The following is a 27,717-nucleotide window of genomic DNA, read 5'->3' as shown; positions in this document are numbered from 1 at the left end:
AATAGGTTATGATTTTACAAATTAAGCACCAAAACACGATGTTATACAACAAATTTGGCAGAAAAAGTAGTTCATTACACATTAATGCTATGTAGTAATTACTGTATTTACGAATTTAGCACAAAAATATCACAATGCATTGAAAACATTGACTACAAAAATGCGTTGGATAATCCAGAACGTTGGATAAGTGAGACTCTACTTTACTTAACAAAGCAGTTGATACAGAATTTTGGCCTTAACAAACAACAAAATAAACAAATAACACGAGAAAATTCATACAGTAGAGTCTCACTTATACAACATTAACGGGCCGGCAGAACGTTGGATAAGCGAATATGTTGGATAATAAGGAGAGATTAAGGAGAAGCCTATTAAACATCAAATTAGGTTATGATTTTACAAATTAAGCACCAAAACATCATGTTATACAACAAATTTGACAGAAAAAGGAGTTCAATATGCAGTAATGCTATGTAGTAATTACTGTATTTATGAATTTAGCACCAAATTATCATGATGTATTGAAAACATTGACTACAAATATGCGTTGGATAATCCAGAACGTTGGATAAGTGAATGTTGGATAAGTGAGACTGCTGTATTTATAGACTTGCCCTTCCCTTCAAGGCTGTACAAAAACATAGAAAGAGTGCCTTGAAAGAAATCTCCTCTCTTCCATTGGCTCACCTGCTTCAAAGACGATTAAACTCTTCCTTGCTGTACCGAGGCATCTAATAATTTGGCTTTGCACGTGATGGAGCAGCTTTTATGATGAAGTCTGCATTCCTAGGTTATAAATGAGCGTGAGAGTATGCCAAATACTGGATTGTTTTGCCTGCCTAATTACAGTGTATCTTTAGCTAGCCTCTCTTCCATATGATGCAGTAGGATATAAGACAAGAGTAAGTTGGATGTCCTCAAGCTTTGTGAAGGACCAAGGAGACACCTCTGAAGGGAACTATTGATCCAAGACAACTCTGAGGGAGATACTTAGTAGAAGGACGGCTTGGTAAAGATGTGGACTAGTGGCTTACTAGTTGCTACGTTCATCTGTCTTCTGGTTGTACGGTTTGTAAAGCTTCTCTGGGCACGCCGGCAATTTCCTCCTGGACCTGTTCCCATCCCCTTCATTGGAAGCCTATGGAGAGTTGGCTGGAAGATACGGCAGGATACTCTTTTGAAGGTATTTCTCTAAAATATCAACCATACAATTGTTAATATTGGCCTAAGCCTTGTTGTTTTTATTCCAACTAAACGCCAAAAAACACAAGATTTTTCAAGTGCGGGAATATCCTGGTTCTGGCTGGAAAATGTGGGTACAGTAGAGTCTCACTTATCCAAGCTAAACGGGCCGGCAGAAGCTTGGATAAGCAAATATCTTGCATAATAAGGAGGGATTAAGGAGAAGCCTATTAAACATCAAATTAGGTTATGATTTTACAAATTAAGCGCCAAAACATCATGTTATACAACAAATTTGACAGAAAAAGTAGTTCAATACACAGTAATGTTATGTAAAAATTACTGTATTTACGAATTTAGCACCAAAATATCATGATATATTGAAAACATTGACTACAAAAATGCGTTGGATAATCCAGAACGTTGGATAAGCGAGTGTTGGATAAGTGAGACTCTACTGTATTTGAATCTCTGTATGTCCCTACACTCAGAAAATATTGGATTTTTAGGTTGGTTTGTTTCTGGGTTATCCATGTTGGTTCCTGACTCGTTCTATCCTAAAAACATGGCAACAGTTGACTAGGGGGAGAAAACTTTATCCTAGCAAGAGAAACTTCATCCTCCACACGTTTAATGAAGTTTGTGATACACAGATAAAGGTTTTGCCATGTAATCAACTTTTTTATTTATGAGAAATGGAACAATCATGGAACAACCCAGGAACATGACCCTGTTGTTCCATGCCGCAAAACCTGTCTGTACAGATGGCCAGGCAGCCTCTAAAAGTGGTAATAATGACTAAGTTCTGTTCCTGGCTTGAAAGTGTGTGTTCCTGTTTGATTGTGTTAGATTGTTCGAAAATAGTGATCCTACTCCATAAACTTTGTTTGTGTGCCAGAAACTTCATTAAATGTGTGGATGGCAAAGTTTCTCTTGTCAAGACAAAGTTGTCACCCTATAGTCAACATTGTACATCTTTTCACAATAAAAACAATCAGGATCAGACATGTATAACCCAGGAACAGCACCCCGTAGTTCCCAGGCACAAGCCAAACTTGTCTGCAGAGTTGGCCATGCAGCCTCTATAACCCAAGAATGGAACTTATACAATGATTCGCATATTCGCATCTTAACTTAAAAAAAATGCCGAAAAATGGCTGCAAAATCTCATGACAAAGCCGCAAGTGTGGACGACGGAGGCAGAAATCCCGGGACCAAGAGTTCTGTATGTGGACCTCTTCTCAGGTCCCGGGATGTTTTGCTCCTGACTAAAACCTGCGATTTGGGGCTCTCTGGAAGCAACCTCAGCAAAATATGTGTTACTTGGTTGCCTCTGTTCATACAACAATGTGGGCAGTTTCTATTCCTGTAACCCTTCAAATGTTTACAAGGTTACAATGCAACCATGCTGGTAATAGGTTAACCCATTTTGTGCCAGGAAAAAGAGTGATCCATGAAAACGTATGTTGGAAGTGTAAAATCTCTAATTCTAACTCTCACCATAACCCCAACATCAGAGGCCACCCGCAGTCAACATGTTTACATCACATGCCTTGTCCTTTCATGCACAGCTTTCTATCGCTGAGACAAGACTTTTCAGGGAGGAAAATTAGGTGAGCCATTGGCGTTGCTTCCGTTTTAAAGCATCCATTATAGTATTTTTGCTTGGTTGTGATCAGTTTTGTTGCTATCTGTCTGTAGTATCCTATACTGCTTGGTAGTATTATTCACAAGTAATTGGACAACTCTATGACCGATTCTGGGCACCGCAGTTGAAGGGAGATGTTGACAAGTTGGAAAGTGTCCAGAGGATGGCAACTAAAATGACCAAGGGTCTGGAGAACAAGAATCCCTATGAGGAGCGGCTTAAAGAGCTGGGCATGTTTAGCCTGCAGAAGACAAGGCTGAGAGGAGACATGATAGCTGTGCTGTCACACCCAGACACCCTTGGGTTGAAATTAAGATGTGCTCCTTTCTTTGCCGGGTGGACTGCGGGGGCCTTACCTTGAAGCTCAGAAGTCCCACAACTAAGGCCACTCCAAATTGAACATCAAACAAGATTTTTATTTTCTCCAGGTTCTTGACAGGCTTGGCACAATTTGTTGAGGTTACAAATACAAACAGTCAACTTATAAAATCATGCAGATGTTTCCTTTTACCTTTCCCTTTGGCTGTTGGGTTAACTTCTTCCTAAGGTGGGTAGATCCTGAGATGCTCTTTACCCTAACCCTGAGTTGCTATATCAGAAAGAGCAGGTCTTTGCCTGTCTAAACTCAAAGCTAGCTTGGAGACGAAGTAGTTAGAGCTTCTTCCAATGGCAGAGAAATACTGGGATATTCTCTGTCCTAGTGCTGAGTTGCTATATTAGAAAGAGCAGGTCTTTCCCCATCTAAACTCAGAACTAGTTTTAAAGGCAAGAGGTTAGTACTTATGATGGCTTGTCTGAGCTGGCCTGGTTTGACCACACAAGCACATCTGAGTTCTTTTCTCTATTTTGCAGAAGGCAAAAAGGCTTTTCAAAATGGAGATTTTATCCCCAGGAAAAAGGGGCAGCCCTCAAGATCAAAAAGATACTTTTGCAAGCTGACAACAGGAAAGATTTTGCAGGCTGTCTACAAACCTCTGTTGATGGTTAACTATCAGGGTGTTGCTGAGTCTGTAGCAACCCTGGAAGAAACGCAAAAAGGGTGCTATTTCCTACAACTATGGGACAATGAAAGTCAAACTCCTGGGAGATGGAACAATAGCCATGTATAAATATGTGAGGGGAAGTCATAGGGAGGAGGGAAAAAGCTTGTTTTCTGCTGCCCTGGAGACTAGGATGCAGAATAATGGCTTCAAACTACAGGAAAGGAGATTCCACCTGAACATTAGGGAGAACTTCCTCACTGTGAGAGCTGTTCAGCAGTGGAACTCTCTACCGCGGAGTGTGGTGGAGGCTCTTTTTTTGGAGGCTTTTAAGCAGAGGCTGGATGGCCATCTGTCAGGAGTGCTTTGAATGTGATTTTCCTGCTTCTTGGTAGAATAGGGTTGGACTGGATGGCTTGTGAGGTCTCTTCCAACTCTATGATTCTACGATTCTAATGATGGTTCAGTTTTCTTGTCCATGAAGATGACTGTCAACTTGTCAATGTGTATGTTTATGTGCTTTTAAGTTACCCGTTGACTTATGCTGACTCCATGAATTTCATAGGGCTTCCTTCAGAGGTGCTTTTGACGGTTCATTCCCTTGAAATACAGCCTAAAGCACTTGGTATTCATTGGTGGTTACCATATACAGGTTTAGTCAGTACTTAAAATGTAGGAACTTCATTTCAAACAGCAAAGTTGCTAATTATACCCTAGATGTTGTCAGATCTGACAAACATACATTTATAGGTAATACAGTTCAAATAATATGCAGACTTTCACTACTTTGTGAAGATGCAGCTTCAGTTCCACTTGTGTGGGCTTCCCCAACATAGGCATATCAATGTGTATTGTCAAAGGCTTTCATAGCCAGAATCACTAGGTTGCTGTGTGTCTTTCGGGCTGTATGGCCATGTTCCAGAAGCATTCTCTCCTGGCGTTTTGTCCACATCTGTGGCAGGCATCCTCAGAGGTGTGAGGTATGCCTGCCACAGATGTGGGTGAAATGTCAGGCAGGAAAGCTTCTGGAACATGGCCAAACAGTCCAAAAGACTCACAGCAACCCATAGGCATATCAGTCATAATCCTTTAGCCCACTCTCAGTCTGTTTTGCCATGAGAATGACCTTGAGACTACTGGTAAAGCATTAACTGCTTGCAGCAGCATAGTTTATATTTCAGACCTAGATAAGTGTTCATATCTAATGAGAGCTTTCCCCAGAGGCCCTTAAAATAAGCAATATCAATATGCTCAAAGCCTGGCAACACCCATCATCCAATATACATATGTATAGCTGTGTGGGCATATATATGAGCAAGTACACAAATGAGGAAGTGATAGAAATACATACATAGGATCATAGAATCATAAAGCTGGAAGAAACCAAAAGGACCATCTAGTCCAGGAATGGGCAAACTTTGGCCCTCCAAATGCTTTGGACTTCAACTCCTGCAATTAAGCAGCTGAGCGGGATAAGGAAGGAATTGTCAGGAATTGTGGGAGTTGAAGTCCAAAGCACCCAGAGGACTGAAGTTTTCCCATAATTGGCATAGATTAAGGGGAGAACAAAAGAGGACATGGGAACTACAACAACCAAGTTTTTAAAAAAGATTGTTTAAACCATGACTGGAAAAGTGAAACTTGTGGTTCATGTAAGGTCCTTGAATCCTAACCTGGGGGCTTCCCCACAGCACGCTCCAATTTTTTTAAGTTGTCAAAAGGGCTTTAGTGCACCTATATTTATTTATTTATCATGTCAGAAATGAAATGAGGAATACATAATAGAATGTATGATAAAATGGGTGAAAGACATAGGCCATAGTTTGAATTTGGAACAATGGGAAAAAATTTGGAAAGAGAAATTAAAATACACAGCTGCCACTGATATTAAAGAAAACTGGTACAAGATGCAATACAGATGGTATTACACGCCAGAAAAATTATCAAAATTCAATAAAAAGAAATCTAATATGTGTTGGAAATGTGGGGAAAAAATGGGACATTTTTTCATCAGTGGTGGACCTGTGAGAAAATAAAAGAATTTTGTAAGACAATACATCAAATGACACAGGAAATTATAGGGATCAAATTCAAATTAGAACCGGAAATGTATTTATTAAGCTTTACGAACTCAAAATTTTTAAAAAATGAAGACAGAATATTTTTCTACATAAGCATAGTGGCCAGGCTAACAATAGCAAAAGTCTGGAAAGGGAAAAGACTCCCTACTTCCGAGGAATGGTTAATCAGAATTTTGGACATGATACAAATGGACAAGCTAACACAAAAAATAAGAGAGGGTAAAAATAAAACAAACTGAACAAACTTCACAAAATTCCTGATAAAAAGAAGAATGGATTTTACGATAGACCTATCTATAATATAAAATGGATTAAATGAAAAGAGACAAAGGGAAAATACAAATATGTAATCAATGAAAGAGAAAACTCCGAAGCCAAGATGGGAAGTCAACCAACATTTTTTTTCTTTGCTCTCTTTCTTCACCTACCTCCAGAACGCTCCCACTCCTCACTTAGTTATCAATATATTGTTCCACCACTTTCGATGTATCATGCTTCTTTATAAAAAGAAAGAAAGAAAGAAATGAAATGAGGGTACAGTTATCATGTATTTAAAAATGCAATGAAAGTTAAAAACTTGGCATTATACTAAATGTCCTTTGACCAGAAGCTGGCCACTTGGAGTACCTCTGGTGTGGCTGCAAGAAGGTCCTCCATTGTGCATGTGGCAGGGCTCAGGCTTCATTGTAGTCAGTGGTCTGTATTTTGCTCTTCTCCACACTTGTATGTCGTGGATTCCACTTTGTGGCCCCATTTATCAAGGTTGGCTCTGTATCTCCTGGTGCCAGAGTGCAGTCTGTTCAGCACCTTCCAAGTTGCCCAGTCTTCGGTGTGCCCAGTATCATCCAGTATCAGCCATGGATCAAGGTTCCAGGTTTTAGCCTGCCACTTTTGGACTCTTGCTTACTGAGGTGTTCCTGGTGTATAGATCTTAGTAAGCTATTTCTTGATTTAAGGCTTTGGTATGCTGGCTGATATCAGAACAGAGGATGGGCTGGAGATGTCACTGCCTTGGTCCTTTCATTACTGGCTGAAAGAAATCATTATAGGTGCTAAATCATTGTAGGTGCACATCATTATAGTGTATCTATAAGTGTAGCAGTTTACATTCCCCACCTTTCCCTTGGATCTCTCTAAGCCTCAAAACACCCCAAACTGGAAAATCTGCCCTCCCAAAATGAGACTGTGAGGAGTGGTGGGGGCAAAGTTAGCCCTGCTCCATTGCCTTACACCATTGCAAGACAGCTATTGATTTCGAATATAATAATTTCAGAGGAATGAATTGACAAAACCATTTCTAAGTATTCCTTGCTTTAGAAACTATGAAATCCATGGGGTTGCCTTAAGTCAACAGGTGACTTGAAGGTACACAACACACACACACATAAATTAAAGAATTTATTTTGTTTGGGGCAATTTCCATGAGAAGTTAATTGTTCGGCTTAAAGTCTATGTAATTTAAGCAAATTAAAGTAATTATATCTTAGAATAATAAAATCTTAGAATTGGAGGAGGCCGCAAGGGCCATCTTGTTCAATGCCCACGGAGCTTAAAATCATTCTTAAATGAATCCCAAAGTCTTTGCTAAATGTTCACATATAAAATCTATGCAAACCTAACTGGCATATATGTAATGAAAATGTAATGAAGCGCTACAGACCTAAGTCCTGAAATATTTAAAAGCATGGCTGCTGTGTTGGCATCTGTCACACTCATTTTCTGTCAATTGCTAAGAGTTTTGTACTGGGGTATTTGCAAACTGGTTCTTTTCTATAAAAGCAGACAATGACTGGAGTAGTAGACCCAATATGTGCATCCTGTGTGCATGCATTGCTTACGTAAGTTGTTTTTAGCACGCTTCAAAACCTCACTGATATGAACACATGTGGTTTCAGGACAAGAAAAACAGGTCTTGTTGCTGGCTTGCTTGGTTTACGGCTTGAGGGCTCCTTGAGCAATAAACGAATGCTGTTCAACCTCTCTGCTTTCTTTGTGCAATGAACAATTTTATGTGCAGCGCAAGCAAATTATTTTGGTTTTGGATGACTGACTGCTGGAGACTCGTACCGGTCTTTGCAGAGACAGAGGTATTCCTTTTAGGCAGGCATCAGATTTGATGCCTTGCATTAGATTTCTATAGAAATATCATTCACCCTCAAGTAATTCCAACTTTCTCTCAGTTTACACAATTTCTCTGTATGCCTGGAACATTAACCAGTTTTCAAAAACAGACATACACAATGCTGCTTCAGGCCTCAACTTTTAGTAAAAGGTAAAGGTTTCCCCTGACATTAAGTCTAGTTGTGTCCAACTCTGGGGGTTGATGCTCATATCTATTTCTAAGCCGAAGAGCCAGCGTTGTCCATAGACACTTCCAAGGTCATTTGGTTGGCATGACCGCATGGAGCATCATTTCCTTCCCACTGGAATGATACCTATTGATCTACTCACATTTGCATGTTTTTGAACTGGTAGGTTGGCAGAAGCTGGGGCTAAGTGTGGGAGCTCACCCCGCTCCCTGGATTCGGTCAGCAAGTTCAGCAGCTCAGAGGTTTAACCTGCTGTGCCACTGGGGGCTCCATCTTTCCTTTTAGATTTGATTAAATGAAATTCTGAAGTCTTTGAAAACAAAACTGAATTTTCAAGATAGCAATTGAAGAAGCAACTCAGAGATCCAGGAAGTCATTAAAACAGAACCATGAAAATCAGTTTCTAGTCATGAGGAGACTGGAGACACAATCTTCTCCAGACTATTGTGCATCGTGTGAAAATACAATGGAAAAGGGTAGGACCATATCCTCCAACAGTCATGATTTGGCAAGAACAGTGTTGATTAATCCTCTGTCATCGCAATTTCCCAGCTCCTTTTGCCATGCCAGTTTCTCTTCCTCCCACTTTCCTTTTTCGGTCCCAGCTCACTATTGTTGCTGCAACGTGCAAAAGTAGTTTGCACTCATTTAAGTCAGCAGGAGGGAGAGAAGAGGAGGGGTGAAAGCTTGCCCTTCCCAGTAAGATCAGGCAAAAGCAAACTACCAAACTGTCTCCTAGTTTATGATTTGTTCTTCATTAAATGCTTGTCACCTTGACCACACTCTGGTGTGACTTGTCCACAAGTGTCCCCGTTTTTTATTTATTTATTTATTTGCAATATTTCTATCCCACCTTTCTCTACCCCTAAGGGGACTCAGTCATAGTTGATCACATAATCCACAAGCATAAACCAGGCTGTTCCTATAGTCATAACATGTTAATCCATATCTGTTTGTTTATTGCACAAACAGAGCCACGTTTTTACTTTATTGTGGAAGATCAAAAGGGAAGGGGCTGATCTAGTATTCCTAGGGAGGGAGTTCCAAAGCCGAGGTGCCACCACTGAGAAGGCCCTGTCACTCTTCCCCACCAGTCGCACCTGCGAAGAAGGTGGGACTGAGAGCAGGGCCTCCCCAGATTGTCTTAAACTACGAGATGGTTCATAGAGGGAGATACGTTCAGACAGGTTAGCTGGGCCAGAACCATTTAGGGCTTTAAAGGCTAAAGCCAGCACTTTGAATTGTGCTCAGTAGCAGATTGGCAGCCAGTGGAGTTGACGCAATAGAGGGGTCGTATGCTCCCTATACGCTGCTCCGGTGAGCAATTTGGCTGCCGTCCGTTGGACCATTTGAAGCTTCTGAGCAGTCTTCAAAGGCAACCCAACGTAGAGTACGTTGCAGTAATCTGTTCGGGATGCAACCATAGCATGGACTACTGTGGCCAAGTCAGACTTCCCAAGGTACGGGCGCAACTGGCGCACAAGTTTTAATTGTGCAAAAGCTTCCATGACCACTGCCGAAATCTGGGGTTCCAGACTTAGTGATGAATCCAGGAGAACTCCCAAGCTACTGTAGCAGATGCAGATCTAAATAGAAAAGCAATAGGTAAACATGAAGCTAAAATGACAGTTTAATGTAAAAGTATGATTTGCATCTATCAATGTTTGCTTCCAAGAATTACCTGTTGTCCATAAGACTCTGGAATTTCTTGAGCCCTAACAATGTATGTATATGGCCAATGTACATGTATGACAGTTTATGGGATCCCATGCTAATTTGACTTTTGGTCATTTTAGAGCAAGTCGTCATTGGTTGAGTATACATAACAAATTTATTTGACATTATTGGTGCCAAGGGCTGCATTTGAATAGTAGTGAAAGGTATATTTGGCTGTGATGATCATAAAGCAAAGTTGTCTGGAAAATCACCCAGATTCACAAAAGTGATGAATTGCAGCCTTATTCTTTGTATTGCTTTCACTGTGGGTTTTGTGGATTTAAAAAGGTCTGAAAGGTGAAAGTTGTCTTCAAAGGAGTGGAAAAGCAGTGGAAGAAAGCAAACGTGACAGAATGGCCTGATGGGATGGATGCAGGAGATATTGGCCCTTGCCTTCGTCTCAGTTGCCATCTATGTTTGACAATGATGAAGGAACAACTGATCAGGGGAATTGTGTTTTTGGTGTCCATTAGACATTACTAGTAAGTGTGAGTGGAGTGTGAGTCTATTACTAGGTTGGAACGGCTACAGCTGCGCCGCAAGAATGTGAAAGAAAGAGAGACTCGTTTTTCCCAGTGACTTCCAAATAAGCAAAGGAAAAGCAGGTGTACGAGGAGTGATATCATGGGAGGGAATTGAGGCATTTAAGTGGGCTTCAAGCGTACAGCTCTTTGTGAGAACAACATTGCCTTCAAGTGGATACAACTCCAAAATTCTATGGCCTTGCTCCAAGTGTCCAAGTTTCTGGATTGTGTGTCTTGATCATGTTTTCTTGGTTAAGTTTCATGTTTCTGGATTATAATTCCTGTTCAGATCTTCATGGTTTTTGGTTAAGTTTCATGTTTCTGGATTATAATTCCTGTTCAGATCTTCATGGTTTTTGGTTAAGTTTCATGTTTCTGGATTATAATTCCTGTTCAGATCTTCATGGTTTTTGGCTTGCTTTCTTTTTGTTCTCAAGTTCTGGACATAATTTTGATCAAGTGTATGGATTTTGCCTTGTTTCCTTGTATCACCTCCAAGTTTTTGCATTTCTGTGATTTGATTCATGAAACTGAATGTCACATATACTCAACAACTGTGGAGTTTCTGGATTTGTCTTTTGGATTGTACTTTTTATTGTGCTTTTTCTTATCTTTTATGCTTTTCTTAATAAATTTAACTTAGTGGATTTTCTCAATACTGTGTGGTGTCTGGGCGAAATTTATTTATTTATTTATTTATTTATTTATTTATTTATTATTTAAACTTATATGCCGCCACTCCCCTAGGGCTCGGGGCGGCTTACAAGAAAGGCTAAACTCTAACAATTTAAAAACATCTTTAAAATATCTTTTAAAAAGAAACTTAAAAACACTCCCTCAAGGGCGCAACACCTGTTAATGTGGCCTTGTCAATCATTGTCAGCAAATGGAGGCCATTCCTCCCACTCCTGCATCAAAAGGGACAATTTGAAGTCAGAAAGTTGCTAAACTAGTTTGATGAGGCTGAAACCAGTTGCACTGTAACATGTTTCTGTGGCATGAGGCTAATATGCACCAATACAGTACAGAGTCTCACTTATCTAACATTCACTTATCCAACGTTCTGCATTATCCAACGCATTTTTGTAGTCAATGTTTTCAATACATTGTGATATTTTGGTGCTAAATTCGTAAATACAGTAATTACAACATAACATTACTGCGTATTGAATTACTTTTTCTGCCAAATTTGTTGTATAACATGATGTCTTGGTGCTTAATTTGTAAAATCATAACCTAATTTGATGTTTAATAGGCTTCTCCTTAATCTCTCCTTATTATCCAACATATTCGCTTATCCAATGTTCTGCCGGCCCGTTTATGTTGGATAAGTGAGACTCTACTGTATTTAAAATAATTTGGAAACCACATCAAGCAAATAAAACAAAAGGATCATAGATGCAGTCTGAAACAGGGCAGGCTACATGGACAGGAACAAGAAGGCCTGAGACATTTGTGACAAACATTAGAAGTGCATCTCGTGTTCAAATGATATTTAGCATTATTGATTGTGAGTGTTGGTTGGTTTTATTGTTTAAACTGATGATGTTTGTTAGCTTTTTTGAGAGCCAGTTTTTAAGGTGAGATTAAAACATGCAATGTAAGAGGAAGAAAGTTTGTAGATTGGCCCATGAGTAACATTTATTTTGTCTGGTTTCATCCCACTTACAGCTTGCGAAGAGCTATGGAGATGTTTTCACCCTCTGGATAGGACACTTTCCTGTGGTTGTTTTGACAGGATTTAAAAATGTGAAAGAAGGACTAATGGACAATTATGAACGACTGTCTGGACGACCCATGATGCCCTTTTTCAAATTATTGGGCAACAGAAATGGTAAGTTGTTGCAAAAAGGGTGAGTTCCTTTCCTTTTACTCATTTGATGGGCTGGCAGATGTTTCACACACTTGATGGAGCAGATCTTTGTCACCACTTTGGAAAGCTCAATTACAGTTCGGCCTAAAACCCAGAACAGTTGCACCACCTTTCTCTAACCTCCAGTAGAAACGTAATTTGTCATTGCTTTTCTTCTTGAAGGAAACAATTAATAATTTGAGGAATTTTCTTTTTGGTGCCAGAAAGACTTCAAAAAACAGTTTTTTAAGACTATTCACAATTCAGTTCTTGTTCCACACAAAATTCACATAAGGTTGTTTTGCGCAAAACCTGGCCATTTTTGCATAAGAAACACTCTCTTCTGCAACATAAATAGTATATCTATGCAAAATACGAGGGCTATCCAGAAAGTAGATTACGTTTTGGAATTAAAAATGAACAAAGGATAGGAGAAAACATTTACCATATGCAGTTGAAAGCCAGACCCAAATACCACTTCTCAACATAGTTCCCATTGAAATCTAGGTACTTTTCATAGCAATAAATGACCTTGGAAATCAAACTTTGCCGCTTGGCTTGCGTCCTCAACCAGGCGGGTGTTCCTTCCTGCAGCTGCGCATGTGCATGCGCTCAGCTCCCCCCCCCCAACGCTCATCCTGGATCGCTCTTCTAAGGTTTTGCAAATGCTTGCAAGGAAGGTTATGGCGACCGATTTTTGGGACAGAAAAGGTGTGCTTCTTTGCAAAGCCTTAGAAGAGTGATCCAGGACGAGCATGGGGGAAAGCTGATCGTGTGCACATGCGCAGCTGTGGGGACGCCCGCCTGGTTGAGGCACAAGCCAAGCGGCATAGTTTGGTGGGGAAAGGGTTTCCAAGGTCATTTATTGCTAAGATAAGTGCCTAGATTTCAATGGGGACTATGTTGATAAGTGGTATTTGGGTCTGGCTTTCAACTGCATATGGTAAATGTTTTCTCCTATACTTTGTTCATTTTTAATTCCAAAACATAATCTACTTTCTGGATAGCCCTCGTAATCATGTGCAAAACCAATTTTGCAAAGGCTGTGGCAGTTCTCATCAATCCAAGATTCTTCTTACTAATAATATACTTTATTTATATTCCACTCTATTTCCCTGAGGGGACTCAGAGTAGATTACAGGTACACATATATGGCAAACATTCAATGCCATTATGCAATTGACAATTATACAATTGACAGAGACAAGACATAAACAGAGGCAGGTTTCCATCTTTCTTTTCCAGCATTTGGAGGCTGTGCTCGACTCGATCATGGAGAGGTGCTGTTGTTCCATCCTTCCACGCCGAGGAGTGTGTTGATTGAACTGCTGGCATGTTTTTCAGGGGCAGTACACCTAAAGCAGTACTTATTTATCTACTCACAGCTGTTTTTGAACTGCTAGGTAGGCAGAAGCTAGGCTGATGGTGGGAGCTCACCCCACCCATGGCTTGAACTGTCAACCTTCTGGTCAGCAAGATCTTTTGTAGCTGGTGCTTTAACCCACTGTTCTGTAGCTGTGGCCCTATAGAAGTGTGACTTGACCAAGGTCAGCCAGTTTCAGTGGCTGAGCATGTTTTTGAACTCTGGTCTGTTGGAGAATTAACCTGTTACACATTCAAATACAAGGGTTATCCAGAAAGTAGATTACGTTTTGGAATTAAAAATGAACAAAGTATAGGAGAAAACATTTACCATATGCAGTTGAAAGCCACACCCAAATACCACTTCTCAACATAGTTGCCATGAATGAACTTGGCAACTCCTTCCCCACAAAACTCTGCCGCTTGCATCCTCAGCTGCAGGAGGGGTGACTGGCTGGTTGAGGACGCAAGCGGCAGAGTTTTGTGGGGAAGGAGTTGCCAAGCTCATTCATCACTATGATAAGTGCCTAGATTTGAATGACTTCAAATCTTTCTATCCCTGGTATGGAGTGAGCATAGTTTAGTATCTTTATTGATGGTATTTTTTGCAAAGTGGTGACAGGCATAATTCCATAATTCTGTGATTTTGGCACTTCTTAATTCAATTCAAGTATAGCCAACAGGAGGCCATGTATGTGTGTGACAGAGGGTATAGCTCAATCTCCCTTTAGAGCTAGACCAGACAGTGAATAACTGGTATCTGTTAAAACATCTCTATGGTTCTTGTTTGTCATAGGTGTCATGTTTGCCAATGGCAAAACCTGGAAGGATCAGAAGCATTTTGGCCAAGCGACCATACAGACATTAGTTCAGATGCAGAAGGACTTGCAACATCAAATAAACAAGGAAGCTGGTCTTCTTGTGAAAACCTTTGCACGGGAAAATGGTATGTACATGATGGATGAAAGATTGGCCAGTGTGCAAGCTGATCTGCTTGGCATCTATCGCTTGGGCTGAATGGATGTGAAAGGCCATGGTCGATTCTGGCAGTTGTAATCGCACTCAAAATGGAACTACAGTAGAGTCTCACTTATCCGATCTTTACTTATCTGACGTTCCGTATTAACCAGCTCCATAATGTGGCCAATTGGAAACATTGCATCCTTTTATATGTGCTTCTTCATTCAATCCAAGGCGAGAGTGGGTGGCTCTCTTTCCTGTGCGAAAAAACTGTGAGGAGGAGGAAAGTGCATCTCCAAAAGGAACGGAAGGGAGGGAAGGGGGGTGAATCGTTCTGTTGGGGGGCCTTCTGTCATCTCCTTACCTGGCCAGGTGGGTGGACCTCCCTTTCTTTCTGCACACAGACACACACAAACACACATAGCTCCAGATCATCACTCTCTCTCCTTTCTCCCTTCCTGTTTCTCCCCCATGCACTTTTTCTTCTTCTTCATCCTCCTCCTCCTCCTCCCTCTTTTACCTCTGACAGCCTTGCAGCAACTTGCACTTTTGGCCTCCTCCTCCTCTTCTAACCCAAGCAAGGATAATTAGAGGCATAGAATCCTAGCAATGCAAGAGACCCCACTCCCTTAAGAGGCTATCCAGTCCAGCCTCATTCTGCTAGGCTGAAAGGCACAAGCCAAGCCCTCCCAACACAGACCACCCAGCTCCAGATGAGATTCTGGAGAGAGTTGACCAATATCAGTGTTTAGCGAACTTTTGGTTTTCCAGTGTTGCCATTCCTCTAGGTGTTTTGGATTTCAAACACAATGTTTTGCTGCTTAATTTATAAAACTATAACATAATTTGAAATTTAATAGGCCTTTCCTTAATCCCCCCTTATTATCCAACATTTTTTCTTATCCAACGTTCTGCTGGCCCATTTATGTTGGATAAGTGAGACTCTACTGTATAAGTCTCAAAGTGGCATGATTTCTTTGGCAGATCATTCTATTTCAGAGATCAGAATGTTCTTTGAAGACTCAGGAACCAATTCATTTATGAGTGATCCAATGGCCGAGACCTTGTTCCTCTGGTTGGTGCAGTATATAAATAGGGAGCATAGTTATGCTAGAATTACTAAACAGCATCATTGCACAACTGATCATAGGATATTTGTTGACTTTCACCTTGTGAATGAGTCTGTGCAACTCTCTCATACGCTGCTAAGAAGGACAGTCATAGAATCTTTCCGACAATGGAACCCCTTTCACAATGTTCATGATAGTGTTGCAGGGTATCATAATCATAGTTATTATGGGTATTACGTACAATTACTATGTAGCAGAGTTGTTAAGAAATCCTATTAGGGAATCTGTAGCTGGAAACTGGCAAGGGATGTTTCAATGCATATTGGTTTCTACCAATCCACATCGTTAATTCTTAGCTAGTGTCCCAGAGCCCCCAGTGGCACCTTGGGCTGGCAAAACTGCTGACTTGTAGGTTGGCTTGCTGACCTGAAGGTTGCCAGTTTGCATCTGGGGAGAGTGTGGATGAGCTCCCTCTGTCAGCTCCAGCTCTCCATGCGGGGACATGAGAGAAGCCTCCCACAAGGATGGTAAACTTCAAAGGCATCCCTTGGGCAACGTCCTTGCAGACGGCCAATTCTCTCACACCAGAAGCAACTTGCAGTTTCTCAAGTCACTCCTGACACACACACACATAAAGCTAATGTCCCAATGCATAGAAGGATTGATATGAACATTGGTCTCAGTGTGCATCACTGTTATGTACTGGTCAGTTATATTATGCACTGGGCCAGTGTACATCTGGCATTTTGATGGTTTTTCTGCTTAGTAATGTAACAGCACCTGAATATGGACTTTGCGAAGCAGCATGATTTTAATTCCCACAAGTGGGTATAAAGATATAAATCCCAAACAGGATTCTGGTCATTTTCTCCTTTTCTCCTAAAATTGGGAATCAACGAAACTTACAATTTAAAAAATGACAATGGTTTGGTAGCTGCACAGTGGCAGATAGGAAGGCGCTCCAAAGGGTCACCACGACTGCACAGAGAATCATGGGTTGCCATCTTTCTTCCCTCTTTGGAAGAACTCAATAATTCCCGCTGCCTTAAGAAAACTTAGAACATTCTTAGGGATCCATCTCACCCAGCATATTCTTTTTTTTTGAGTTATTACCATCTGGCAGATGGTACAGGGTGACAAAGGCAAGGACACACAGACTAAAGGATAGTTTTTATCCTAGAGCTGTGGCTATGTTAAACTCTGGTTCCGCATTGATGTGGCATTGGGGGGCTGTGTGGTGGTGGTTGGGGTGTGGAGGGATGTATGTGTTGTTTTGTGATGTGTATATACCTTGTGGGAAGGTATATTATTGTGGGAAGGTATATTATTGCACAATGACAAATAAAGCTGTTTTCGTCTCTTCTCTTCTCATTTATTTATTTATTTATTTATTTATTTATTTATTTACAGTATTTATATTCTCACCCCGAAGGAGATTCAGGGCAGATCACAATGCAAACATACCAGGCAAACATTCAACGCGTTTTAGCCATACAAGGCAGACAGACAGAGAGAGCTATTTCCCAACATCGGCGCTTGGAGGCTAGGCTTGGTTCTGGCCACAGGGGGGTGCTGTTGCTCCATCCACTATGACAATGAGCACTTTTGATCATAAAATTTTCCCTCCTTGTTCTTTGATCGCCGGCATTTTTATGGTGTTGTAAAATACCTCCCCGCTTTTAAGCGATGCCTAATTTTTCTACTCACAGCTCAGCTGTTTTCGAACTGCTTAGGTGGACAGTAAGGCTAGGCTAACGGTCAGGGGCTTGATCCAACTTGCCAACCTTCCAGTTGGCTGTGATCTATTGCTTCTGGCAATTAACCAGCTGTGCTACAGCCTGGCCCTATCCTATTCTATTCTATGTTTCTAAAGACCAAGGTAATACATGCTCCAATTGTTGTTGTTTTGCAGGACAGCCGTTAGATCCTTCATCGGCCCTCATGCGTTCAGCCTCCAAAGTGATTTGTACTGCAGTATTTGGCCATAATGTCCCCATTGAGGATGAAGCTTTATGCAAGTTGACTGAACATATCAGTATTGTCACCAAATTCAGAGGCAGTGTTGGTGAGACGGTGAGTAGTGTTGTATCCAATATGGGATAGGAGAATTCTCTGCCCCATCCCAATGGGACGATACTGTATTATATGCAAACCTATTACACTGTGTCAAATTGCTGCCTACTCCCACCCAATGCGGTCTACATTTTCTGGTAGCAACTCTGCTGATCCCCAGACCAAAATAAGTATTTTCTACTATGGTGATCATTTCCCAGTACAAATGATGAGGACTGGGCTCAGAACATTCTTCATACAAAAGATGACCGTACTCTGCTAATTAGCTGTGACCTCCCCAAGTGAAATATAAAAGTGTGTATGTATGTATGTTCCACAAAGACTCCAGACATGGCCTGATGGATCTGGACCAAACTTGATACCCTTTATGATCCAACTTAAAATACTGCTGCTAGCTCCAGTGTCACTAGAGCAATAAATCTATTCCAGGTTTCAGTTTTAATTTTAAAGAAACTATCCAAATTGCCAAATGTATAGCAGGTAGTATCCAGCACATCCCGTGAAGTTCAGACTAAAACTGAGAATGAATTCACCGGATCACTGGCATCGGCACCATAAGTTGCCCAGTGGACATGTGAGTCCATATCTTGGAACCACACAGACCGGGATGTAGAAATGACCACTGGACATCAGTCCTCTGTTTTCAGCAATACCGTAAGTTTTTTTAAATTGTCTTTTCCTGCAGTTATATAACTTCTTCCCTTCGCTCATGCAACACATCCCTGGACCTCACAAGGAGGTATTTTCCTCCTGTGAATTTATCCGTTCCTTTATCAAGAAGCAGGTAGAAAAACATAAACAGAATGCTGTAGCACACCATGAGCCACAGAACTTCATTGACTTCTATCTGGCCCAGATCCACAGGGTAAGTCTTTTTTTATGTGCTGCTGCTGCTGCTGTTGTTGTTGTTTTAAGTGCACCTTTTAAACATGGATTTTTCAGCTGTTAACCTGATTCCACCTGTACTTTCCCTAAACCTCATTTAGCCACCCCACCCCTTTTATCCCAGTTATTTCTGACTTTTACTGCATGTGTAGAAGGGCTTTTACTGCATGTGTAGAGATGGCATGTTTAGCAGATATTTAGAAGAGGTGTTTTTCTTTAATTGGTGAAAGACACATATTTGTCATAATACATGATTGTCCCGAACTGAAAATCTCGTATTTGTTTTGTGACTGGTTTTTTTAGGAATTGTTTACCCTTCTTGTGTTGTAAATCTGATTGATATATATCACAGTATATATATAGGGAAATCCCATGGTGTGAGAAAAAAAGTATCCATCTCTGTGAATGTGCCTTTATTTATTTTATTTCTATCCTGCTATTCTCACCCTTGCAGGGGACTTAGAGCAGTGTACAATATTCAATGCAATATTCAATGCTGCATATTCAGCAACATAAAATACAATTTATTTATTTATTTACAGTATTTATATTCCGCCCTTCTCACCCCGAAGGGGATTCAGGGGATTATATACATATAAGGCAAAAATTCAATGCCATATACACATAGAACAAAGACAGAGACAGACACAGAGGCAATTTAACCTTCTCCTGAGGGGATGTTCGATTCCAGCCACGGGGGGATCAGCTGCTTCATCATCCACTGCGACGGCACTTCCTCATTCCAATGATAGCTGGATGATTATTATGGAGTGGTAAATTAGTTAAATTAGCCTCCCCACTTTATAAGTGGTACCTTAATTTCCTACTTGATAGATGCAACTATCTTTCGGGTTGCTAGGTCAGCAACGAGCAGGGGCTATTTTATTTTTAATTGTTGGGTGCTCACCCCGCCAAGGGCTGGCCTCGAACTTATGACCTCTTGGTCAGAGTGATTTATTGCAGCTGGCTGCTCACCAGCCTGCACCACAGCCCGGCCCCAATACATCGATACAAAGCAATACACAATTGAAACTTAAATTATTAAAACATTGACTCAGTTTTATGGTTGTCGTTTGCATGCTACATTGTGTTGGATCCATATTGCACTACCCAAATGCTTGATTGCAGAACCATGTCTTCACTTTTTCCTCAAACACCAGGAGCAAGGGGGCCAGTCTAATATCCTTGGGAGTTCCACAACTGAGGGGCCACCATAGAGAAGGCCCCGTCTCTCATCCCCACCAGTCGCACTTGCGATGGGGGTGGGACCGAGAGCTGGGCCTCCCCCACAGATCTTAACTCTCTAACAGGTTCATAGGGAGAGATACCTTCGGACAGGTAAGTTGGACCGGAGTTGTTTAGAGCTTTATAAGTCAAATCCAGCACTTTGAATTGTGCTCGGTAGCAAACTGGCTTTAGATCTAAGTTCTCATTAGATCCTATTTAATCCTATGCCTACTTTACTTATGGTATTTTGGTTGTAATTTTGTGCTTGTAATCCACAGGAGAAAATGGACTCTACAACTACATTTAATGAGGACAACTTAATTCAAGTTATCGCTGACCTGTTTGCTGCGGGCACAGAGACCATAGCTGTTACCCTGTCATGGGGTTTGCTATTTATGGTGACTCATCCTGATATTCAAGGTGAAAAGAACTGGTATAAAACATGTGATGGATGCTTATGCTAGCTTTATATATATTGAAAAACAAAATCCTAGGATTGTTATCAACGAGATACAGTTGTGTTTCTGATGGTCAATACTCTTGCCAAAATGACAGCATCCATGATCCAGCAGATTTGGCTAATTCTATGGTATGCTGATGTACACAGATACCCATATACAAAGAGTAATGGAGAAAAGGAAACTGTGAGGCACACACACATATCAAAATAATTCAATGGCCACAGTGTAATTTCTTTTTATTTTAAATATTTTATTTATTAGGGTATAGCAATTAATCAGCATGGAAACATACAGGGAGATGTTGACACACAAGCTGGAATGTGTCCAGACGAAGTCAACCAAAATGATCAAGAGTTTGGAGAACAAGCCCTATGATGAGCGGCTTCAAGAGCTGGACATGTTTAGCCTGCAGAAGAGAAGGCTGAGAGGAGACATGATGAAGGCCATGGATCAAGATGGCCTTCATAGGGAGTCATAGGGAGGAGGGAGCAGGTTTGCTGCCCTGGAGACTAGGACACAGAACAATGGCTTCAAACTACAGGAAAGGAGATTCCACCTGAACATGAGGAAGAACTTCCTCACTGTGAGAGCTGTTCAGCAGTGGAACTCTCTGCTTTGGAATGTGTTTAAGGCTCCTTCTTTGGAGGCTTTTAAGCGGAGGCTGGATGGCCATCTGTCAGGGGTGCTTTGAATGTGATTTTCTTACTTCTTGGGTGGGAGTTGGACTGGATGGCCCACAAGATCTCTTCCAGCTCTAGGATTCTATGAATCTACAATGCTATTCATTAGTCTGTTGACCATGAGGAATAGGTACCTGCTGTTAGGAATTGTGGAAGTTGAAGTTCTAAACCCCTGGAGGGCCAAAGTTTGCCCATGCCTGAACTACCTTCTTAAGCTAGGCAACACTCGGATGGAAGGGTTTAGGAGGCACTTGAGTTCGGGACACTGGGAAATGATGACTGCAGCACCTTCTAGTTGTGAAGTACATTAAGATGGTTGGCTGGTTGAGTTATTGATGACTTCACTTTCTCATATTAATTCTTAAAAATTTTTCTCCATGCTTTGGTTTTTTGAGCAGTTAGACAGAACCTAAGATACTTGTGGTAAAATCACTTACAAAATAAATGTGTATCTCATTTATAAACCCGAATGCTCTTCTTGCTCCTCAGAGAAAGTCCAGAAGGAGCTACAAAGTACTCTGGATCCCTCCAAACTGATCAGCTATGATGATCGGAAGAAACTGCACTACACCAATGCTGTGATTCATGAGATCCAACGCTTCAGCAACATCGTATTGTTTGGCTTGCCCAGACTGTGCATACAGGATTTAAATATATTTGGCCATTTCATTCCAAAGGTACAGAGCAAATTATACCACCACCATTCTGTTTCCCAAGCAAAGGATCAGGACTTACTCTGTAAACATTGACTTAGGACCCTTCCAGACAGGTTTCGATCCCATGATTTCTGTTTATCCCAGATTATCAGGCAGTGCGGACTCCTATAATTGTCAGGGATTCCTCTTCTTCAGAAGAGGAAGAGAAGCAGGAAAGTTTTCATGAATCTGGGGTTGAGTTGGAGTCTGAGGAGGAGACTTTGCTAGTACCCTCATTCCAGTAAAGTAAGACTTCCTGGCTTTCTTTTGCATTATTTCACTGAGTGTACTGTACTTTATGTTTTGCTGAAGTAAAGCAGTTTTCATTTACTTACCACAGTGTCTTAAGGCTGGTCTTGAAAGACAAAACAGGACAGATTGTTACCAGCCCAAAATTTTTTACAGCCTTAACTTTTCAGCCAGCCATAAATCTGTCTGGTCATAGAAGAGGTTGAAGATTTAAAGCAACAAGTGGCTGTTAACTGTAGAGGAGTTGCAGAGAGATGCTGCTCCAAAGCAGAAATGCCCAGCAGCTTTGCCAGAGAAATTTACAGGCAACAAAGAAACAGGCATAAATCCAGATGCAGACTTGGAGCAGGTTCACAGAGAATGAAGGCATTGGAGTCAGTTTGTTACCAGCAAGAGCTGGCTGCACCTGCTTCTGCTTTTATAACCCTGGGTCCCACACAGCTGCTAGGGCAGTTCCTAACCACTCAGCTGCATTTCTGGCAGCTAATCTAGCCGAATGACGTCTCTGCTCTGTTTCCTTTCACCTCTCCTGGAATGAGGGTACTAGCAAAGTCTCCTCCTCAGACTCCAACTCACCCTCAGATCATGAACACTTTCCTGCTCCCCTTCTTCTGAAGAAGAGGAATCCCTGACAATAATCCAGTTTAAAGCAGAAAACCTGGAATCGGATCCTGGGATATAGGACCTGTCTGGAAGGGTTATAAGATTCTACTTCATGCTGGTGGAACATAAGAACAGTTATGTAGCCACTAGGGTCTGGGTATGAAGCAGGTCCAGGAGGGAGGACAACAACGATAAGGGCCCTCCCGGTACGAAAACCCGCCCGCAACGAAAGCAAGTGGGAGCTAACCTCAGCTCCTCCTCCCCTATTTGGCATCACAGTTGAATCTTTTTGATTTTCCTTAATTTTCCTGATTTTTTATTTAGTGGGACTGACTGGGAGTTGGGGACCTGAGGGAAGGTTGGTGGGGTGTGAATGCATTTGGGGGCTTTCACCCTTTTAGCTTCTTTTCCTCCTTTCCTTCCTCATCTTCAGACAATACTTCTAAAAGATACAGGCGGGAAAACTCACAGCAACCCATTAATTATATTTCCACATAGTGCAGCACCTATGGCATCTGTCTGTCACCAGTGGAAAAAAGTTAAAGGAGGAGACATGCGGTGCTGCAATGGTGATTGTTCTTCAGCCCTCATTTCCCCCCTAATTATATTGGTGTGACACCTCAGGCTAGTTTCAACTTGCTATATACACCAGGCTGCACACAAGGTTGAAGTCTTTTGTAGTTTATTAGGAAATAGAAGGTAAAGTTCCAAAAGATTGTTACAAAACAAGGCTTCAAAGAATAATCCAAGAAATCATAAGGAATACGCAAGGTCCCAAAAGAGCATGACGAAGTCCCATGAACATGAACACACCAAGGCTGCAAGATAACCCAGGAAACAAGAACTTGCATCTTGACTTGAGCGAGAAGTTGCTTTGACAAAGGTTTGTCTCCCAACACACTGTTTTAATACCCTTTGCATAGCATGAAAGCATTTCTTTGGCCTTTGACCTCCTTCTTGTTTGCTACTCTTACACTCTTTCTAACCCGGAATTCCAAACGGCCAGCTTGATTTAGAGATTCCGTTTCATCAAGGCCAGCCAGCTCATTAGCGTCTGTCTGCAAGCTATCAGGCTGAGAACTATCAGGCTGAGAACTGTCCTCCTTTTCTGAGTCAATTTGCACCTGGCTAGTTTCAGCATCAACATCATTCCCTGCTGTGGAAAAAACTCCCTGTTCCTCATCTTCTACAACAGGGACACTCTGAATCTGAATTCCACAATTCCCATCAGAGTCATTTTGAACCTGAATCCCATAATCCCCATCAGAGTCACTCTGAGGTTCCAGCTGAGTCACAACAATTGGGTATTGTAGCCATGCATCTATGTTCTTTCCTGTATGTATCTAATCTGTTCAAGAAATACATTTGAGCCCATCTTCTTCTTTATAGGATACGCTGGTGGTCGCAGATCTGTGCTCTGTTCTTCTTGATCCCAAGCAGTGGGAGACACCTGAACAGTTCAATCCCAACCATTTCTTGGACAAGGATGGAAAATATACAGCGAGAGAAGAATTCTACACATATGGAACAGGTAAATGTACTCAATTATTAAGTGCTGCTGGTTTTGAACAATTTTTGTTTGGTTTTCTAAGAATGAGAGTTTCCGATTCCTTCTGGTCTTGGAAGCTAAAAATGATCAGCCCTGGTTAGTACTTGGATGGAGGATCCATCCAAGTACCAGTGAACACCACGTGCTGTTCACGTGGTGTTTCAGAGGAAGGAAAGGGTAACCTACTTCTGAGTATTCTTGGCCTAAGAGACCATCCTCACAATCATCTTGTAGCAGTTTGACATCACTTTAATTGCCATGGCTCCATTCTAGAGAATCCTAGGATTTGTAGTTTGTTGTCGCATCTGAGTTCTCTGACTGAAAAAGAGTAAATATCACAAAAAACTGCAAATCTCAGAATTCCATAGCATTTAGAGAAATAGAAGCTATAATGGATATGAAGATAGGAAAAAGTGCAAGTATTGCTTTGTTGTCATTATATAATGTTACGAAATTTAAAAAAAAAACAGAGAAGGATGCAATAAATAATATGCTAACTGCAGCAAGGTTGTTGATAGCAAGAAACTGGAAAGGTAAAATAAATATACAAATCGAAGAATGATATAAAGAACTACGGAAATTAGCAATAAACGATAAGTTGACATGTAGGTTAAGAGTCAGGAAAGGGGTATGGAAGGAAAACAACTTTGATGAAGTTTGGGGAAAATTCGTTGAGAATGGTTTAAAAACAGTAGATGGGAAATTACCCCCACAAGAATAAATAGTATTTTGGAAAGAAAATGTAAATTGAAGTGGCTCGGGGGGGGGGGGGGCACAGAGGTGAATAAAAGTGAATAAAACAACATACAAGATATATATACATATATAGTTGATGCAATGACTTAAGTGTGAAATATAAGAGTAAGGAAGGTACTGATGTATTGATGTATTTTTAGAAAACTAATACAAATTTTATATAAAAGGATAATGGTGTCGCTCCACCAGGCAAAACAACAAAACTAAAGGCCCCAAACCTAGAAAATTGACAACACAACCCCTCATCCACGTCTCTATGTTCTTACGCTCAACAAAGGATTCCCCCCCCCCCCCCAAACAGGGAAACACCCACTCTTTGAAGGTCCAAACCCATTCGGTACTCATCACTCTTTCATCTCAAAACACAAAATAAAGAGCAACACTCTGAAAACAAAGGAATTCCATCCAGGAAACAATCAGGGCCACCTAACACCTCCCAACAAAGGATTCCCCCCCTCTAAGACACGGAACCATCTAAAAAAAAGCCACAGCAACGTGTGGCCGGGCACAGCTAGTGTATATATATATATATATATATATATATATATATATATATATGAATTCCATAGCATTGAGCCATGGCAGTTAAGGTGGTCTCAAACTGCTATAGTGTGGACACAGCTGAAAAAACTCCTATGAAAATAATGGAGACTTCATGAAATGACAAGTGACGTTAAGGCATGCATGCACACACTCTACACCAGGCTTGGGCAAACTTTGGCCCTCCAGGTGTTTTGGACTTCAACTCCCATAATTCCTAACAGCCGGTAGGTTGTTAGGAATTGTGGGAGTTGAATCCAAAACACCTGGAGGGCCAAAGTTTGCCCATGACTGCTCTACATAGACTATGTTTCCCTATCATTCCTTATGATCATCATATGTCATTTCGTCCTTAATTACGGTGTATGAAATGGCCTGTCAGAGTCTTACGTATGAGATTCTCACTCCCTTTCCTTCTTCATTCTGCAGGATGCCGGGCCTGCCTGGGGAAGCAGTTAGCACAGTCTGAGCTCTTTATCTTCTTCGCCTGCCTGATGAAAGCCTTTACCTTCCGCTGGCCAGAAGGAATCAAAGAAAGTAACGTGCAACCTATAATGGGCCCTGTGGTACATCCCAGCCCATTTAAGATTTGCGCCGTTCCTCACCAGGCTGCAGTGCATCGAAGTCCAACACAAGACAACTCAAAGAGTACTTGAATATTTGGCACTGTACATTTTTTGGAGTCCTACTATTTAACTTGTTTGCTTATCTTCATTTTACCATTCCACATTTCCACTCTGCAATGCTTGTTTGTGAAGACACAGTGACCAACTTGTTGTCATGTGTTTGTTGTCTAGTCCAACTTATGATAATTCTGTCTTAGCATTTTTTTGACAAGTTTTTTTTTTAAAATATTTGGTATACCTGTATTTTCATATGTAGATAATGGGATATGTTGAAGATAGGACTCCAGTCTAAACACAAATTTCATTTATGTTTCATATATACATTATGCATGTAGCCTGAAAGTAATGGTATACAATATTTATATTGTGCATGAAACAAAGTTTGTGTAGATTGAGCCACCAGAAAGCTAAGATTCTCCAATGGATAATTTTGGACTTTGGAGTATTATAGATTTCAAAATTCTGGACAAGTGATACCTATATGGAGAAGCTAAAGAAATTCTTTTTGGACTTTCTCTTCCTTGTACAGAAAGTACATTTTTTTCTTCTTGTAAAATTTGTTGCTATTTATTTATTTATATTATTTATGTTATTTAAAATATTTACCGCTATATCCTGCCTTTCAATACAGATTCAAGATGGTGTAACAGAGTAGAGAAATAAGCAATGCAATACTGAAATGGATGTCATCAACCACATAATGTAACATGTGCCAGCTAAATAGATTATAATAATACTAATAACACTATATTTATATACTGCTCTATCTCCCAGAGGGGACTCAGAGAGGATTACAGATAGGCAAACATTCAATGCCTTTAATACAGTGGAATAACAATGGCATACAAATACACAAAACAAAGGCTTTTCGGCTTTTCTCGAGGCAGTGCAACTCTGGTCATGGTGAGGTGCTCTTGTTCCAATTCCAAGCTGAGGAGCCTGTTGTCCGTAGACACCTCCTGGTCATGTTGTCGGCATGGCTACATAGGTGCCTTTATTGCATTCCTGCCAAAGTGGTACCTATTGATCTACTCACATTTGCACGTTTTCGAACTGTTAGGTGGGGAGGAGCTAGAGCTAACAGCAGGAGCTTGCCCTGACCCGCGGCCTTGAACTAGCAAACTTTAGGTCAGCAGATTCAATAGTTCAACAGTTTAACCCATGGTCTATTGTTCCACTCATGACTAAAGTGATGAAAAAGAGGGCAGGAGTTCTACACAAACTTTAATAGTTGTATAGATGACAAGGTTTCTGATAGCTTGGTGGTATAAGGGACACCTCCTTTTTCTTGAAAATAACACAATTAACTTTTCCACCTGTTATTGATCATCTACTGCTATCAAATTCCATAATAGCTATGGTGATTGTGTGAAGGCAAAATGAATAATTTATTTAATAAATGTTACAATAATGATTTAATAAGAGTTACCATTTCCGTCTTAAATAACAATTTAATGTAAGGCGTTCAGATTGTCATCTATGTGCAGCAATGCATTATTATTCATTTTGTGAAAACAGATTTGCAAAACTCGATTAAAGTTTCTCTTGTAATTTGTTGACAGTTTTCTATTCTTTGAATTTTTAATCCTGTATACATTTTTGAAAAATGAGGGTCTTGAAGATATTATCATTTAATATCAATGGCATGAATGCACCTAATAAAAGGAAAAATAGTCTACACATACC

At 40.8% G+C, this 27,717-nt stretch overlaps 1 protein-coding gene across 1 annotated transcript; it reads left to right on the top strand.

The window, feature by feature from the left end:
• The first annotated feature begins 810 nt into the window (after positions 1–810).
• Positions 811–27,717, top strand: LOC100565324 (cytochrome P450 2C31). Its single transcript, XM_008116272.3, has 9 exons — positions 811–1,186; positions 12,115–12,277; positions 14,454–14,603; positions 17,600–17,760; positions 18,446–18,625; positions 20,151–20,292; positions 21,503–21,690; positions 23,950–24,091; positions 25,835–27,717. The coding sequence occupies exons 1-9, from the start codon at positions 1,019–1,021 to the stop codon at positions 26,059–26,061; spliced, it is 1,521 nt and encodes a 506-aa protein (XP_008114479.2). The 5' UTR covers positions 811–1,018; the 3' UTR covers positions 26,062–27,717.

Source organism: Anolis carolinensis, chromosome 3, assembly GCF_035594765.1.
Source record: "Anolis carolinensis isolate JA03-04 chromosome 3, rAnoCar3.1.pri, whole genome shotgun sequence".
NCBI lineage: Eukaryota > Metazoa > Chordata > Lepidosauria > Squamata > Dactyloidae > Anolis > Anolis carolinensis.
Note: the sequence above shows the minus strand (reverse complement) of the source record. Positions and strands in the feature narration are given on the sequence as shown.

What these genes read in the sequence shown, in the direction of transcription:
- LOC100565324 (XM_008116272.3), top strand. Translation starts at nt 1,019, where the DNA reads ATGTGGACTAGTGGCTTACTAGTTGCTACGTTCATCTGTCTTCTGGTT. An exon ending in AACCTTTGCACGGGAAAATG is followed by an intron (nt 14,604 to 17,599) that starts GTATGTACATGA and finishes GTTGTTTTGCAG; the next exon opens with GACAGCCGTTAGATCCTTCA. An exon ending in ATCTGGCCCAGATCCACAGG is followed by an intron (nt 18,626 to 20,150) that starts GTAAGTCTTTTT and finishes TGTAATCCACAG; the next exon opens with GAGAAAATGGACTCTACAAC.